An 18,851-nucleotide genomic window follows, 5' to 3' on the forward strand; every position below is an offset into this window, starting at 1 on the left:
GTCCCACAGAAACACATTAAAGATCGCAACCCCAGCAGACTTGGGAACGAATCTTCCTTACCTTTCAGGATGCTCTGTGCAGTCTGAACACATCGCAGAGCTGGAGAGCAGTACACAAAATCTATCACAGTGTTGCCTTCTGAAAGGGCCTCACCTGAAAAAAAAAAAACACATTTACCACAAAGCTATCGTATCAACACAATACCGTGTAATTATTATGGTTTCTTAAGGGCGACATACCCACTAATCGTGCCTGCATGGATCCAAACACAGTGACGGGTGCGTCCATGTCGTAATCCCTTTGTCCTCCCCACAGTGGCAAAGTAAGAGGCATATTCAGATTGGAACGGACATATCGACCTGCAAAAAAAAGATCAGAATTTGATTCTGAAGAGTCCTCAGCAGACTTTTCTGACAAACGGCCGCTCATGTACTTATTGCGCTATATGTCGTCACGTTACTCAATAGAATAAATAGCATGTCACTTATTGAATGAAACCTTTATACTGCATGTCATGAATCGCTCTTCAAAGCGGTTTCGGAATGATGTTGATGCCACTTAGACTTGGTGTCATGATCAGTCCTGTCCCCTCTTGAGGCACAGATCCCCTGGGGGGCGCCAGATGACTTTAGAGGAGGTGCAGAGTTGTTGTTTTTTTTTGGGGGGGGGGGGGGGGGTTAAAGCTGGTAATTTAAGATAACTTCAGAAAATGGTTTGATTGTTTACTTAGACTATAGGAGCCCCTTGAACACCCCTGATGTATTGTATACAGTGGGTATGGAAAGTATTCAAACCCCCTTAAATTTTATATTGCAGCCATTTGCTAAAATCATTTAAATTCATTTTTTTCCTCATCAATGTACACACAGCACCCCCATAGTGACAGTGATATTTCAGTTTTTTCTTTTTTAACAAATCTGGGGAAGAAATGGGGGTGCTGTGCGTACATTAATGAGGGGAAAAAAAATAAACGTAAATGATTTTAGCAAATGGCTGCCATTTCACGAGTGAAAAATTGAAGGGGTCTGAATACTTTCTGTACCCACTGTAGGTGCAACAGGCTGGACACATTTTATGTTGGTGCTAAAATTAATGCGTTCTGTGCAGTGCTCAAATAAATTTGATTTTAATATGAACGTATACGATACACAAATGTAACTTCAAAGACATTTCAATTTAGCTTGTGCAGTCATTGGCTTGGCTTCAGACCACATCTTTGTCTTTCTGCAAAAATAAAAATTCAACAGATGTTTGCTATTTGTGGACGTTTTTGGGGGGGCTGGAACAGATTAATGGCATTTCAATTAATTTCATTGGGGGAAATTGATTTGATTTACATATACGAGCAAATTGAGTTATGAGCTTGGTCACAGAACAAATTCAACTTGGAAATGAAGGTACCATTGTATAACCATATTTCTTCACATTTAAGGATAGTGCTAACCTTTACTGTCTGAGCAGAGGGAGAGCCAGTGTCTTCCAAACACCACGTCCATCCTCTCACCGTGTCGACAAACAAAAAATAACCGCTTAGGCTGCCGAGTGTGATTACCGCTAATCCGCAGGACCTGCTGCAAAGAAAACACCAATTAATAGCAGTGTTGGAAAAGCTGCTTATGTGTTTTTACCAGACCACAATCAGCCAGTTTTTTTTTTTTTTTAGCACTCTCAGTACTTAGTACCAACCTGCACTGGATGACAAATAAGACTGACGGCTGGCGTGTCTCCAGGACTCGTATCAGGGTGTCGACTGTCCACCGGTCCATCAAACATCCCCCTCTCCCTGCTGGACCTATCAGACAGGCCACAGCTGAAGAATGAATGGGAGCTGCGATGGACAGGAAAATACCGTATGTCACAAAATTGAAAACTATTACTTTTTTTTTGTTTTGTTTCTTCACAGATTTATCTTAATAACATAAACAAATTACCACTTAAATTTGGCGGATTTTTTCCCCACGCAAATCAACCACAGACGACAGAAACAGAAGCGATAGTTTAGTATATTACAAACATCCTTTGAGGAACTATGTGAGCCTAATCAAAAGTTCTTGCAATCGGGGTCTAAATCTGATTTGGTGGTACAGTGGTGCCTTGAGATACATTCATGTTCTGACCACGCTCAAAACATACTTATGTCAAATCATCTTTCCCAATTGAAATGAACCGAAATGCTATTATTCCGTTCTAGTCTCCCTAAAGAAAAAAACGATTTTTTTTTAAATAAGGAACAGAGCACTATATAGTATCATACTTTATAAAAATAAATGATAACATAATTAAATGGTTTAGTTAAATGTTGTGCTACTCCTTCTGGTGTGTGCACCTTGGCCACTTGGAGGAAGTACAACACAGACATAGACACACACAAAGAACTCTTTCACAACTGCCTTCGTAAGCTGCACTAACAATTTTTCACAGAGGAAGAAATTTTATATTCCTGCGAGTAGTGTTATATTCTCTACATGTGTTGCTCCAACATTTGTGTTCAAATAGCCACTGCTTCACTTGACACCGACGCTAATCGCTAGGCAGCAAGCTAAATAAACTTTCTTAAGGCAAACGTATGAGGTCGTTTCTTTGCCCTACGTTTAGTCTGAGAGCAAACTTCAACTGGGAGCGACAATAAACAGCTCGAAGTCTATCTACCAACCTGTGGCTTTTTGCAAAGTAAGTTGAGTTGAGTGCCACCATGTAGTGCCCGTATCTCAAATTTTAGCTGGTAAGTCAAAGCCAAAAACAAACCAAAAAAAGAGCCGAATGGCAGCTCCTATCTAAAACAACTCGTATCTCAAGGCACCACTGTATTGCATAGCGACAAAGTCAGTAGAATTTCTGGGAAAGTGCAACTGGTACAGTGTGAGCAAAATCATGTTTCCATCAAGTGGTACTGTTCAGGTTGTTTTGCCATGGTACAGCTCAGTATGGTAAACCCAGATTAATATTGTGTTTCCACCGCAGGGAGTGTACAGAAGGGGGGATTGGCTATGGCAGCATTAGGTATGTCAAATATTGTGACATCATCCCAGTGAAATTAAACCCGTGTGCCCCGCTCACCCGTGGAAGACCCAGGTGTCGGACTCGTCAGCTAAGCCCACATAATTTTCGGGCAGCAAGCCTGATAGCCCGCTGGCGAGGGAGGTCCCGTACACCCAACCCTCTGTGGCATTACTCTGGTCAGATGGAGACATGAAGACAAAATCTCCCATGACCAACTCCAACTCATCTTCATTTTGTGGAATGTAGGGGTACATCACTCGTAGAGTCTGCAAGTGGGACAACATACAGCAGATACATATTACATAGGGCTGCACAATTAATGGAATTTTAAACGTGATCACGATTTTGTCCGCCACGATTAAATGAGCCTGATCGTCGGCGATTTTTTTATATTTAAAATGCGGGCACTGCTTCACATGAAAAATGCTTCATTTGCAGCAGTGAAGCTTCTATTTTGAAGTTGGCCCTCTCAGCACGTTGGTGGAGAGGCAACGTGTCACGTAAACAGAGAGGGAAATCACAACTTTCAAGTTCTTTGGCGTTTGTGACCGTACACGACTGACCCGTACCTATCCTTGACAATTCACTATATGGACGACGGGGATTTTCAAATGAAAAGTCGGTGCTTACAGCCAGAAGTGTTATTGTGTTTTATGCATGGACTGTATTTGCTTGCATTAAGGTGCGATTCCTGATTGCACTATGTAATAGCGTATCAAAGTGATCATTATTTTGGCCATAATCGTGCAGCCCTAATGTTACATAAGGGTGCTGCCACATCATTGGGATTTATCCACTTGATGAAGAAACTGACACAACTTAGGTATTGCTATGGCTACAATTATTCAAACTGTAAATACATTTTAGTATACATTTAATGAGTGTTTCAACTGTTTTTTTTTTGTTTTTTTTTTAAGAAGCAGGAAGAAGGGCACAACCATTTGCATGTGGTCACACTGTATTTCCATGGCGCCAAATAATGTTGTTCTCTTTTAGATACAATGAACCCTCAGTAGTACTTGATGATGACAAAGACAACAATCTACAGGAATAGTTGGCCAAAAGTTGAACAAAAAAAACAGAACCCAAACTTAAATGGGGAAAGACAGGACAAAGAATCACAGATGTATCAGAGATGATAAGACAAGGAGGAAAATTGTATTGCTGATGATAAAACTGAAAAATGTACATGCTACTCATCACGAGTAAGGTTTGCTCCACATTTTGTTTTGACATTTTCAGATTAACAAAAGTTACTTGCGTAATACAAAATGATACTTAAAACATTCCCAGTACTTAAAAGTTTAATGGAGGCAAACGTTTGACCACTCTAGTAGAACAACAAAATCTCAGTATTGCTTAAGGGAAAATATAGTGGGGAAACACCCTCTTAAAATGAATTGTGTTGTATGTTTTACAATATGTTGTACAATAAAGATAATGTGAGAACCAGTTATCCATCTGTGTTTTACAGAGCTGCTACTATAAGTACTGTAGCAAATTATAAATGCAGAACAGTTGTTGCTGCTTCTGATTCGAGTCACCACTCATGGAACAGCAATGACAAGTGGCAAGTATGACTGAACTAGTACCTCGTGGTTTGCAAAACGAATGTCCCGGGAGAAGAGGACTGCCAGCCAATCACAACCTAGCTTGACTTCAATGCCCTTCGCCAGTTTTTCCAGTGAAGCGAGGTGATCGGAGGGGAAGTTGTAGGCCAGTGTGACATGGAGCTGTTTCTTATGAGGCGCCACGTGGACCTCTGAATAAAACACAAGCGCTCTGCTCAATCTAATACTGTAATATAAGTCATGTTGACACAGTAATGTACAATGGTCTTCATGAGATATGTTGCTTTAGGAATGTTATATATCCACCATAGAATCAGAAAATAAAAAGTGGGACACTCCTATACCTAATACATCTTTGTCACATATAATATGAAATATTTACAGCATGGGCTAAGATTTAAAGAAATATTGCTGAGACCGTGCATCCCATTCATCATTTTATGTACCACTGATCCCGTTCAGGGTCACGTGGAGAAAGAGCCAAATTTACTGTAGCTGACTTTAGGCAAAAGGCAAACTACTGCCATTCAAGCACAAACAACCAAGAGGATGTATAACAAAGTTAACTATTCAGCTAAACCTCTATTATTTCTATTTCTATTTCTATTTTACTTTTTACTTGACTTTTCTCTTTCAATTTTAAGGCAAAAAGTAAACAAATAAAGCCAAACAAAAATCAATTGCAAAATCATTTAAAGTTGTGTAAAACCTAAACAGAATGGAACACTAAATAAATGTTATTCTAAATGACTTAAATGAGGTTATTAAGACAAGAAAACCAGTTAGGTGTTGTACAGCACTGTAGATACAGTCTACGTAATAAAGTGTGTGGGAGAAGCACAATTCTGATGGCATAATCTGTCTGTTAACCATGAATCATATGACTGTAGTAGAATTAGCCCGTATCGTACAATGATTCAAATCTAATTTGGCACGAAGCTGCCCGAAATAATGCTTACTCATTAGTCTCCTTTTCGTTTGCATTTTGAGAAAATTACAGTGATGATCTGAGTGAGTTCTTTAAGAACCCAAGCCGACCTCCGATTACTCTCTGTCACGTCTGAAAGACACAACCCGACGCCTTATGGCTCATACCAGCTTTCCTGGCGGCCTCTGTGCCGAAGTCGGCCGCAAACTGCTTGAGCAGATCAGCCACATGCTCCTCCACAAAAAGACCAATAAAGTTGGAGGATGTGTACAGTTCGAGGGGCAGTAGGCTGGGAAATCGACCTCGCCACTGCTGTACGGTAGTCTGGAGGACCTCACATAGAGCCTCAATCTTGTGGTCTGCACACTAAAGAAAACACAGAGACAAAATAATATTGAGATTGACACCTTTTAATTGTAGTTTGATAAACTCACCATGAAGAACTGGCACAGAGTGATGTGAGGGAAAATGTTGTGGGCTTTGTTTTTGCCACATTTGTCCCGACTCTGTTGCCAAAAGTGAGAGAGCTGGTTCTGGAGCGGTCCACTGGGTCGCAGGTAGAGGACAAACTCCCTGGGCCACGGCTCATCAAGGAATGGGTCGTCCACACGGGAGAACAGCCTGAGGTAAAAGTGATACGTACTAAGCAAATATATTGGTCAACACATATCATTCAGAGTGGATTATGCATTAGTTTTGTTGACGTTTTCAATGCCATTTGTTTGTTAGCAACAAATAATAATGACAATAACTACATTTTAATGACATGTTGTAGGGGGCATGGCCTGAGGAAGAATGGAATACATTTTGGGGAGGATCCAAATCACAAAAATCCTCATCAACACATTTTTTTAAAATATACTTGATTTCTCCGTGAGTATTGCCTGAGTCTTAATGACAAAATTCAGGCATCGGCATGAGTTGGATATTTATGAAAAGTGTACAAAATAGTGCTCATCCAAATGGGGCGTAGTTCTGCACTAATAAGCACCATTATAATTGTATAGTGTTTCGCTGGTCATTTCAGTTTATGTCCCAGAAAATGGTGAGCACACAACCCTGCACACAAATGACTACCTACAAAAATATTTGCTGTCCTATACTGTATACTTAGTACTGTTGTAAGTACTCATTTCAGATGAGAGCTCCTGTGGTTTTCGCCCAAGAGAAGGCAGTGTAATACATTACTGTCTTACTGAGTCATAATGTATTTGTGTATCTTCCCCTACATATATTGCATATTCAAGTATTGTTCAGTCACTCACCAGTCGCAAGCTGCTTGAACATTCCGACCTCCAGTCGATGCCAGAGCTTTTAACCTGTAACATAAAACGGAGTGCAATATTAATAATAGGTTTGTACTTTAACATGATCTGTTTGTTATTAAACTGAGAACATGATGAATTTATTTTTATTAAAAAGAAATTGCGTGTTAACAAATTAGGTTTACCATTTACTTCCTCATCATCATCATCATCATCATAATGGTGGGCATGCTGGCAATATATTCATTCATTAATTAATGTGTGACTGAATGTGCTTTCAGTACGTTAAAACATAGAAAAGCACTATACAAGTGAATCCCATTTACAGTTGTTGTAAATAAGAAGGAGAAAGATAGGGGATCCATTTATTTACCTTTCCATTGTTACCGCTGAAAAAGCAAGAAGAATACCCAATACAATGTCATTGATATTCATTCAATTACTATACATTTTAAACTCACTTTTGCAGAATTGAAGAACAAGTGTAGATGCTAATTTCCCTAAAATGTTGTGGAGTTGGTTAATACATCACAGTGCATCATAGCAATCATAGCAAACACTACACACCAAGGGCTGTGAGCACTAGTGGGATGAGTGTTGTCATGAAAGTTTTGTTCAAAAGAACAAATCTTTTTGGTGAACGTACTGAACTGAATCAGTTTATGAGTTGATTCATTCTTTGAGCTTGGCTGCCGCAGTGAGCGAGTCAGCTGGGAGCGGAAACGGAACTGCTGTAACGGTCTGTCACTCACTTCTGAATCTTAGGCGCATGACCAATGAGCAGCCATTGTGCAGGCGGGGGAGTGACTTCACTAAACGTACTGCCATGTGATTTGCCAGCGTTCTGTCACACACTTTGGCAAATGACCAATGAGCAGCCAGCGACAGAGGGCGGGACTGTACTGAACTGAATGTACTGAACGTACTGTCAGCCATGAGTGATTTGTTGGTTGAACTTCTTAGTTCGCAGAAAAGATGTACTACTACGAATGCAGTGAACTGTCCTGTCATGAGTGATTCATGCGGAAGTTCACTGCGAACTAGCACGATGAGTGATTTGTTCACGCAAGGAACAACGTACTATGCAGTGAACGGACTCATGAGTGATTTTAACTGTTTGTCCTCACAGGGATAGATTTCAATAGCATCCGTTTCTCCAAGCTAACGAAAAACATGCACACAGATTCAAAGTGAATAAATGTGTATACATATACATATAATTCCCTCTGTGTCTCTAATGTGATTATTAAACCTTTTTGTTTAATAATAATAACAATAATAATAAGAGAACATTAAACTTAAACAGGAGCTGCTGAGCCAGTTCTACACAGCGGTCATCGAATCAGTCCTGTGTTCTTCCATCACAGTCTGGTTTGGTGCTGCTACAAAAAAGGACAAACTCCGACTGCAACGGACAATCAAAACTGCTGAAAGGATTGTCGGTACCCCCCTACACACCCTTGAGGACTTGCACGCTGCCAGAACTAAGACAAGAGCGTGCAAAATCTTCTCGGACCCTCCACATCCCGGTCACCAGCTCTCCCAGCTCCTTCCCTCAGGTAGGCGCTACCGATCAATGCAAACTAGAACTAGCAGACATTCCAACAGCTTCTTCCCTCTTCTTAAACACCTAACCTACAATTCCCTTACAACATGCTGGCAATTTTGACTTGAGTTTGTTAATTTGTGTAATTATACATTACTCGTGCACTCACTGTGGTAGTCTCGCCACGCTGCACTATTTGCATATCTGTTGTTGACCAATACTGGCCACTCATGCCAGAGTAGCATCTGCTCCATTTGCACACTGATTGAGGAGTATCTGCAACATTTGCACAATCAACATTGTCCCAGATTATCACACTACTCGCTTGAAGTCTCGGCGCCCTTTGCACAATGGTCATTGCACAGGACTATTGGAATATTAGTCTTTCGAACTGCTCTAAGTGCTAGAAGACTCTGCATCTTTTTGCACAAGTGTAAAAAAAAAAAAAATAATAATAATAATAATTTAAAAAAATATATAAAAAAAAAAACTTACCGGCATTACCAGATAACTAGCAACCCTTTATTGCTCAGTGACTGTTTTTTGTCAATGTCTTTATGTCTCAAATTGGCTCTCTGTCAATTGACTGTCTGTTGTCGTACTAGAGCTGCTCCAACTACCGGAGACAAATTCCTTGTGTGTTTTTGGGACATACTTGGCAACTAAAGATGATTCTGATTCTGATTATATAGTTCTTCTCGTGTGAGATCAAAATGTTCCGACTTGATATACTCGGGCTCGCCTCCACACACAGCTTGGACTCGGGTACCAGTCCTCTTGAGAGGGGTTGGACTGTCTTCCACTCTGGAGAGGTGAGAGGCACCGAGCAGGTGTGGGTATACTTATTGCACCCCGGCTCGGCGCCTGTACATTGGGGTTGTCCCCGGTGGACAAGAGGGTAGCCTCCCTCCACCTTCAGGTGGGGGGACGGGTCCTGACTGTTCTTTGTGCCTATGCACCAAACAGCAGTTCAGAGTACCCACCCTTTTTGGAGTGCTTGGTGGGGTGCTGGAGAGCGCTCCTACTGGGGAGTCCATCGTTCTTATGGGGGACTTCAATGCTCACGTGGGCAATGACAGTGAGACCTGGAAGGGCGTGATGGTGAGGAACGGCCCCCCTGATCAGAACCCGAGCGATGTTCTGTTATTGGACTTCTGTGCTCATCACGGATTGTCCATAAAGAACACCATGTTCAAGCATAAAGGTGTCCACACGTGCACTTGGCACCAAGACACCCTAGGTCGCAGTTGGATGATCAACTTTGTGGTTGTGTCATCGGATTTGCGCTCGCATGTCTTGGACACTCGGTTGAAGAGAGGGGCGGAGCTGTCAACCCGGTGCCGAGTTGGCTCCAATGGTGGGGGAAGATGCCGGTCCGACCTGCTGGGAATGTCTGGCAGAATCCCCTGTCAGAAGGAGTTTCAGATATACTAAGAGTTACTTTTTTGTTCACGAGAACCAGAGCTTAATATACTTTTGATATCAAAATATGGTATTTATGCTCAGGCAACAGATATGTATCATTAACACACTACAGTGCTTAGCAACTGAATAACTTGATTCAGTCACGGTGCAAGTGTAGACCAATTTTCAGCCTTTCTTTTAGTAACGACTAATAAAACAGACGAAACACACAATATTCCTAACCATTACTAAAATGCACACGACGACGAACTACAATATCGAAAAAAGGCGAAATATTTATAAACGGAGCAGTCTGGGTCAACGACGTCACGTGACGTGTTGCACGTTTTCGGCACATAGTCAACTCACATGTAGCCAAGCGGCCAATGGCGCAAACACAATGGACGGGGACGAATCTGACGAGGGATTGGCATACTTAAACTAGAAATACAGTCACTACTTGGAGTTTCTCTAAAGAGGACAATACTAAGGTTCGTTGTACACTATGCGCACACACACACACACACAAGCACGCACGCACGCACGCACACACAAACACACACAGTTGCCTTCATGTACCCCCACACAATCGGCAGGGTTGATACAGTCTGTGTCTCTGTCTGTCTGTCTGTTTGTCTGTCTATCTATCAGTTGAGAGTCTTTAAAGAAGTGTACTGATAATGGTGCGCTTGTTTATATTTAGGTAGCTATTTGGTATGTCAAGTCTGCTCTAAGTTGCTCATATTTAAGTTATTATTCACGTTGATGACATCATGTAACTTGTGTGGCGTACATGACCAAGTAATCAAGTAATCAGTTAAGTAACTAAGTTACTTTTAAGATCAAGTAATCAGTAACTGTGGCAACACTGGTAACGAGTCTATCCGGTCGGGTTTGTGTTGACAAGATGAAGCCCAGTGATCGTAAAAAACGGGATGCGGTGGTATCGGAATACAAGATTTTATTGCAGTAGTCTGACATAGTGCAATCGTTAAAGACCAAATGTGTCGTAGTCCGATTTGGGCATTACATGTTGTCTGTCCCACACCGCCGACATGTTTTTTTTAAAAACCTTTATTGGTGGTCAGATATTTATAGTACTACGTCAAAAGACAGGCGACAAGGCTAAAAATAAACTAGCTTTTGGATTCGAATATACTGTACACGACGGCGACGTGGAGTAAATGTCCTTTGTGGAGCCGATCAATGATCAGTGAATTATGACATTAACGCCGATCAGCATAAAATGCTAATTATCGGCCGATACCGATCAGATCGGTGTAAAGTCTACTTGGGACTTGAGCTGAAAAGGTTTAGGTTACCCTACACTACATCCTAATAAAAAAATACTATTCATGGAGTCAGATGGAGTCTCTAGATGATAGAAATTAACCGGAAATACGACTCGCGGTACATACAGACATACAACCCCTATTTCAATGAAGTTGAGACGTTGTGTTAAACATAAATAAAAACCGAATACAGTGATTTGCAAATCATGTTCAACCTATATTTAATTGAATACACTACAAAGACAAGATATTTAATGTTGAAACTGAAAAACTTGATTGTTTTTAGCAAATAATCATTAACTTAGAATTTTATGGCTGCAACACATTCCACAAAAGCTGGCACAGGGTCATGTTTACCGCTGTGTTACATCACCTTTTCATTCAATAAACGTTTGGGAACTGAGGACACTAATTGTCGAAACTTGTAGGTGGAATTCTTTCCCATTCTTGCTTGATGTACAGCTTCAGCTGTTCAACAGCCTGGGGTCTACGTTGTCGTATTTTACGCTTCATAATGCGCCACACATTGTCAATGGGAGACAGGTCTGGACTGCAGGCAGGCCAGTCTAGTACCCGCCCTCTTTTACTACAAAGTCACGCTGTTGTAACAAGTCCAGAATGCGGTTTGGCATTGTCTTGCTGAAATAAGCAGGGGCGTCCATGAAAAAGACGTTGCTTGGATGGCAGCATATGTTTCTCCAAAACCTGTATGTAACTTTCAGCATTAATGGTGCCTTCACAGAGTGTATGGCATGTGTAAGTTACCCATGCCATTGGCACTAACACAGCCCCATACCATCACAAATGCTGGCTTTTTAACTTTGCGCACATAACAGTCCAGATGGTTCTTTTCCTCTTTGGCTCGGAGTACACGACGTGCACAATTTCCAAAAACAATTTCAAATGTGGACTCGTCGGACCACACCTCTCCCCATCTTTGCTTGTGAATGACTGAGCAATCCAGGGACGCTCCTTTTATACCCAATCATGGCACCCACCTGTTCCCAATTAGCCTGTTCACCTGTGGGATGTTCCAAACAGATTTTTGATGAGCATTCCTCAACTTTCTCAGTCTTTTTTGCCACCTGTCCCAGCTTTTTTGGAACGTGTTGAAGTCATAAAATTCTAAGTTAATGATTATTTGCGAAAAACAATAAAGTTTATCAGTTTGAACATTAAATATCTTGTCTTTGTCGTGGCATCTGATTCGGATGCCTCCCAGACGCCTCCCCGGTGAGGTGTTCCGTGCACGTCCAACCGGGAGGAGACCTCGGGGACGACCCAGGACACGCTGGAGAGACTACGTCTCTCGGCTGGCTCTCGGGATCTCCCCGGAAGAGCTGGATGCAGTGGCTGGGGGAGAGGGAAGTCTGGGCGTCCCTGCTAAAGCTACTGCCCGAGTGACCTGACCTCGGATAAGCGGTAGAAAATGGATGGATGGATGGCTAGATGGTCTGTGTCATGTATTCAATTAAATATAGGTCGAACATGATTTGCAAATCATTGTATTCTGTTTTTATTTATGTTTAACACAACGTCCCAACTTCATTGGAATTGGGGGTTGTATAATCATTGCAAGAATTAAGATGTTTGTAAACTCTCCAGATTAAAATGGGCCTATCCAGAACCACACACATACATAAACATGCACACACCACCCACTTGCGGAAATGTTCCTGCAGCTGAACTGTTAAGTTCACAGTGGGAAATCCCACAGACTGCATTCATCATCACATTTCCTGTTTACAAACCACACACATGCACACGTGCAAAACGGCTAACATTAAAAGAAACTCACACTAAATAAAGCATAATTCAGGTTAACTTCAGATCAGATGTTCTAGAAGCTGGATAGGAAGTTCTTAAAAATGTATTCTGGGTACAGATAACACAATATGATATCATGATTGTAGTGACAAAAATGATCACAGTATCATCAGTATAATCACAATATTGCTCAAATAAACAAACAAACATCATTTTCTTTTGAATAAACAAAATATATTAAATCAGCAACCAAGGTATTTTTTTTTTACACTTTTACAAGCAAAATGATTTTTCATGACTGCAAGACCCCACAAAATGTAGGCTACTTAAAATGACTAAGATGAGAGTGATGTGTTTAACTAACAGCAAACTTGCCTTGGTGTGTACTATTTCGGGTTGTGAACATGGAAAAAAAAAAAAACCACACCATTTCCCCCTGTACTATCTCCATACAGGGTAATTAATTGTCCACCTTCAGACACCCACACTTGTGCACGAGTTAACTTTCTGTAGGTGAAAAAATATTGCTGTCTGCTTTCTGCCATGTAATTTTATGTATTTATTTTAAAGCACACTAGGTTCATAGCATATGCGTCTGAAACCGCCTCATTTGTATTTCTGGAAATGACTTGACTAGCAGAATAAATAAGCACATCTCTCAACCAGATGGACAAAGCCCATCATACGTATATATGTCAAAATTCTAGTACATTAATTTGGCATTTGTAAGTTGACTCATTATTTGCGTTAATGCTGAAAAAAGCATTTACAGTGCTGTGAAAAAGTATTTGCCCCCTTCTCAAATTCTTATTTTTTGCATAGTTTCCCTACTTTAATGTTTAAGATTATCAAACTAACGTACATATCAGGCAAACAGAACTCAAGTAAACACAAATTAAAATTTTTAAATGGTGATTTCATTAAGGAAAAAAAAATAATTCTAAGCTACCTGGCCATATGTGAAAAAAGTAGTCGGTCCCTAAACCTAATAACTGATTGGGCCGCTTTCAGCAGCAACAACTGAAATCAAGTGTTTTCTATAACTGGCAATGAGTCTTTCAGATCTCTGTGGATATATTTTGGCCCACTCTTCCTAGCAGAATTGCTTGAATTCAGCAATACTGGACGGTTTTTGAGCATGAACGGCCTTTTTAAGGTCATGCTACAGCATTTCAGTCGGATTCAAGTCCGGACTTTGACTAGGTCACTCCAAAACCTTCACTTTTTTTTTTTTTTTTTTTTTTAAAGACATTCATAAATTGACTTGCTGGTGTGTTTTGGGTCATTGTCCTGCTGCAGAACCCATGTGTGCTTCAGCCTTAGGTCACAAACTAATGGCATAATATTCTTCTTCAAGATATCTGGTAAAGAGCAGAATTCATGGTTCCATCAGTCACAGCAAGTTGTCCAAGTCCTGAAGGAGCAAAGTAACCCCAGACCAACATGCTACCACGACCATGTTTGACTGTTGGGATGATGTTCTTTTTCTGAAAATCTGCGTTACATTTACGCCAGTTATAACGAGACACAACTTCCAAAATGTACCAACTTTGTCTCGTCAGTCCATAGAATAGTCTCCAAAAAGTCTTGGGAATCACTCAGATGTTTTTTTTTGTGTTTGTTTGTTGTTGTTTTCTTGCAAAAGTAGAAAGAGCCTTTAGTTTCATTTTGGTCAGCAGTGCAGTAGTTTTCGCCTTGGAACGGATGACATTTTTTCCCAGTCTCTTCCTTATTGTTGAGTCATAAACATTAACTGAGACAAGGGAGGCCTGCAGATTTTTAGATGGTGTGCTGGGTTCCTTTGTGACCTCCTTGATTAGTAGAGGCTGTGCTCTTGGGGTAATTTTTGTAGGGCGGCCATTCCTGGGACGGATCACTACAGATCCATGTTTTCTCCATTTGTGGATCATGGCTCACACCATGGATCGCTGAAGTCCTAAAGCTTTAGAAATGGCTTTGTAACCAGTTTATTTTCTTTAAGTTTAAGTCACCTTTTCAAAAAAGAAGTAGTTCAGTTCACAGTTCATAATTCAAAATGTTGAACAAACTTTATTGTTCCAAAAACTAACTAGTTGAGTTTTTTTTTTTTTTTTCAAAATACTGTATGTTGCTGACCCTCAAAATACTGGCATTTCATTTCCCCATTTTACCACCCATTCAGTCCACACTAGTAGCCAGCTGCAGCTTTCATCCTACCATCTCAAAAACATTTCGGGCAGACAATCAAAAAATGTTAAACCTATTCAGTATTTATGATGGAAAATTATTCTGTGGGTTCAATATCATTTTTCCATATCATGAGTGGTGTCTCTCAGATTTAAAAAACTGGTTAAGATGTTAAAAATCCCCTGCGATTGGCTGGCAACCAGTTCAGGGTGTACCCCGCCTCCTGCCTGATGACAGCTGGGATAGGCTCCAGCACTCCCTTGTGAGGATAAGCGGCTCAGAAAATGGATGGATGGATGGATGTTAAAAATCAGTATGTGTGACCACACCCTTATGAAGAGGGAACCTAAGGTGAAACCTGCTGTCAGAGGAAGCCACCTCACTTCCCCTACCTGCTCACCCACTGCTGGTAAAACCTGTGCACTGCTCTAGCGCGTCACCAATTGTGCGCTTGCTGCATTTACTAATGCAGAAGTCCAGTTTTGTGTTGCATAAAAAGTGTCCAATCAAATGCCCTTAAATTGCCAAATGTTTGGGGAAAATATGCCTCAAAAGACAAATGAAACTTGGTGTTCAAACCATTACTATGTGTGACGCCCGCAGATCTTGTAAGACATCAGCTGAGTGAGCATCTAAACGATTAACTCCTGTTTTGTGAAGACACCAAAGAAGGGGTAGGCCTTGGGTGCAGGGGATGGTGAAGAGGAAAAGGTTATGTGATGATAACCACAGAACCAGAAATAGAAATGATTGCAACAATAGAAGAATATGGCTGCTTAGTACAATAAACTTCATTTAAATCTTATTTGGTTTTATTATACGGTTTTCCGAAAGCCTTACAGTCCTTATCGCCTGATTTGCTGCTGCCTGATTAACTAATGCTTCCCCAAGAGCACACATTTTATAGGGGAAGGAATGTCATACTATCTACTCCTAATATCTATATCATTACAGTTTACATTGAACGTAGGTTTTATGACGGTTATATGATTGTGATTTAAGTTTTACGTAAATGGTACATGAAGTATTGTTGATAGAACAGTTTTAGCACTGGAACTAATTGTATTTTAGGCCAGGGAAAACTTGCAGAACTAAATGCAAAAAAAATCTATACTGTATAGTAATTTTGTCCATTTTTATAGTCGGAATCACTGAATTTAAGCCTATTATGTTCAAACACAGGTGAGGCAGTGACACGTTGAGCCTCAACTCAGACTGCACTATAATAATGTTTGCAGACGAGTTTATTATACATTCAGACTATCCACAGTCTGGTTAATATCACTAAGGAATGGTTGTGACATATCGAGTCATGCTGATCAGACATAAAACGGTGGCAACAATGCACAGGATAGGGCAAATGATAGCATGCAACACAGAAGGGCGTAGATGTGGCCCAACAGGTGCTTGTTTCTGCTCTTCTTAACAAAGGCTCTTGAAAAGTTACTTCATTGATTTTTTTTTTCATTCATTCATTCATCCATTTTCCGGACCGCTTATCCTCACTAGGGTCGCGAGCGTGCTGGAGCCCATCCCAGCTATCTTCGGGCGAGTGGCGGGGTACACCCTGAGCTGGTCGCCAACCAATCAGAGGGCACAATACTGTATCAACAAACAATCATTCGCACTCACATACATACTTACGGGCAATCTAGAATCTTAAATTAACCTACTATGGATGTTTTTGGGATGTGGGAGGAAACCAGAGTACCCAGAGAAAACCCACGCAGGCACAGGGAGAACATGCAAACTGCACTCACGCGAGGCTGGATTTGAACCCGGTTCCTCAGAAATGTGAGGCAGATGTGCTAACCAGTCAACCACCGTGTTTTTCCAGTCAAAATGAAGAATATATAGCAAAACCTTTTTTTAAATTCATAACAATTATGGCGGCCCGGTGAATGACTGGTTAGCACATCTGCCTCACAGTGAAGACCCGGGTTCAAATCCGGCATTGCCTGTGCGGAGTTTGCTTGTTCTCCCTGTGCCTGCCTGGGTTTCCTCTGGTACTCCGGTTTCCTCCCACATCCCAGAAACATGCATGGTAGGTGAATTGAAGACTCTAAATTGTCCATAGGTGTGCATGTGAGTGTCAATGATTGATTGTCTATATGTGCCCTGCGATTGGCTGGCGATCCGCTGTGAGCTGGGTTGGCTCCAGCGTACCCGTGACCCTAAGAAGGATAAGCGGTGTAGAAAATGGATGGATAGATGGATGTTAATTATAAAAAATCTAAATCTGACCTTACATAAAATAAAATGCTTTGGTTTTTGTCATTGCCCTTTTTTAGCACCATATTTAAAAGCTTATCCAAACAGCAAAATGTTTCATGAGGTCAAAACGGCATGAAGTATACTTTCATAAGAATGAATATGTATTGCAAAATTCCGGGTACAGCACAAATGCACTCTTGCCATTCTCTCACTAATATAAACTATAATACAAACTAATAAAAATAATAATAATAATAATAATAATACATTTTCTTTATAGGCGCCTTTCAGGACACTCAAGGTCAAACATTGTTAAAAAGAACTCAAGCGATACAATAAAAATAGAAGACCATAAAACATCAATTAAAATGGCAAATGATATGGGAAATTTTAAAGGTGTGTCTTGATTTTGGATTTGAAGAAGGTTAATGAGGCTGTGTTTTGGGCGTCAGGTGGTAGTGAGTTCCAAAGAGAAATAATAATTAGAAGCTACGACTTTGGGTTCATAAATTGTATTTGTACACCCCCCTCCCCATTGAACAAACCCTATGTTAAAAAGGTTTTGCAAATCATCTCACCGCACATCCATCCATCCATTTTCTGTACCGCTTATCCTCAAGAGGGTCACGGGCGTGCTGGAGCCTATCACAGCTGACTTCGGGCAAGAGGCGGGGTACACCCTGAACTGGTTGCCAGGCTAATCGCAGGGCACATACAGTATAAACAAACAACCATTCACACTCACATTCACACCTATGGGCAATTTAGAGTCTTCAATCAACCTACCACGCATGTTTTTGGGATGTGGGAGGAAACCGGAGTACCCGGAGAAAACCCACGCGGGCACGGTGAGAACATGCAAACTCTAACCGCACATCACCGAGCAATATATTCTTCAGTAAAAAAATTGTACTGTTTTGTAACACAATTTAAGATGTCAACATAGCCTTCACAAATGACTGTTATTGGACAGATTTTGTAACAGAAATGTCAATCTTTTTAGTTACTGTTTGTCACTGTCTCCCTGTTCCAATACCTTTGGAGGGGTGAGTACGTATGGGGAGGCAGCAGGAGCTGCAGGATGTTGGAGCCAGTCGAGGAACTGTATTGGCAAAGCCACAAAAAGCCACAGATGGCTCCGTCATGAAAACACACACGGCAAAAGGCCTTGACAGAAGTCAGCATGCTAACAAGTACCAATTGTATTAGTTTACAGTCACCCACAAATGTGTGAATAAACACTCACACAAACACACAGCCCCCCCCCCTACACAGTCCACAACAAATTGGGCAGGGGATTAAATGCTACATCAAATCTACTTTCGTTCTTGATCCTTTCAACTCTGTCATGCCCTATTTACAAACTCCAAATGGAAACACCCTGTGGTCACAGATCAGTTTATGTGTGGCTGTAAGCAACCAGTAAGTTACTAGTGACAGTGGGATGTTCATCTTTTCTAGAATCGGTGTCTATGGAAGAACACGGAACTGTATGTCCAAATGGAATATCGCATTTACAACACAAATACTGAACTTCTGTGCTGCTGAGTGCAGCTCAGTCCATAGCATTTAGTACACAACCCAAGAGAGTAGTAGCCAATGTTACAAACCCACAGGACATTCTTTCCTGCTTTTCCATGAGCCTAAAATATAATATAAAATAATATAAATATAAAACAGAGCTTATGCTAACTGAC

The 18,851-nt window shown here is 40.9% G+C and overlaps 1 protein-coding gene across 7 annotated transcripts in view; it reads right to left on the reverse strand.

Moving 5' to 3' along the window:
* Window positions 1-18,851, reverse strand: part of gkup (glucuronokinase with putative uridyl pyrophosphorylase) — a 68,292-nt gene that overhangs the window by 4,111 nt on the left and 45,330 nt on the right. For 2 of the 7 annotated variants that reach the window (XM_061782548.1, XM_061782543.1), the window contains 9 exons: window positions 6,766-6,819; window positions 5,935-6,121; window positions 5,668-5,866; window positions 4,594-4,763; window positions 3,059-3,267; window positions 1,688-1,829; window positions 1,446-1,572; window positions 241-360; window positions 62-154 (listed from right to left, as the gene is read on the reverse strand). In XM_061782548.1, the coding sequence (XP_061638532.1) occupies window positions 62-154; window positions 241-360; window positions 1,446-1,572; window positions 1,688-1,829; window positions 3,059-3,267; window positions 4,594-4,763; window positions 5,668-5,866; window positions 5,935-6,121; window positions 6,766-6,819 (1,301 nt within the window). Of the gene's footprint in view, window positions 1-61; window positions 155-240; window positions 361-1,445; window positions 1,573-1,687; window positions 1,830-3,058; window positions 3,268-4,593; window positions 4,764-5,667; window positions 5,867-5,934; window positions 6,122-6,765; window positions 6,820-7,138; window positions 8,773-9,294; window positions 9,718-18,851 lie in introns of those variants that run through there. The other 5 variants (XM_061782551.1, XM_061782549.1, XM_061782547.1 and 2 more) reach the window with 5 other exon arrangements.

The sequence above is a fragment of the Phyllopteryx taeniolatus genome, chromosome 8, assembly GCF_024500385.1.
Source record: "Phyllopteryx taeniolatus isolate TA_2022b chromosome 8, UOR_Ptae_1.2, whole genome shotgun sequence".
NCBI classification, from domain to species: domain Eukaryota; kingdom Metazoa; phylum Chordata; class Actinopteri; order Syngnathiformes; family Syngnathidae; genus Phyllopteryx; species Phyllopteryx taeniolatus.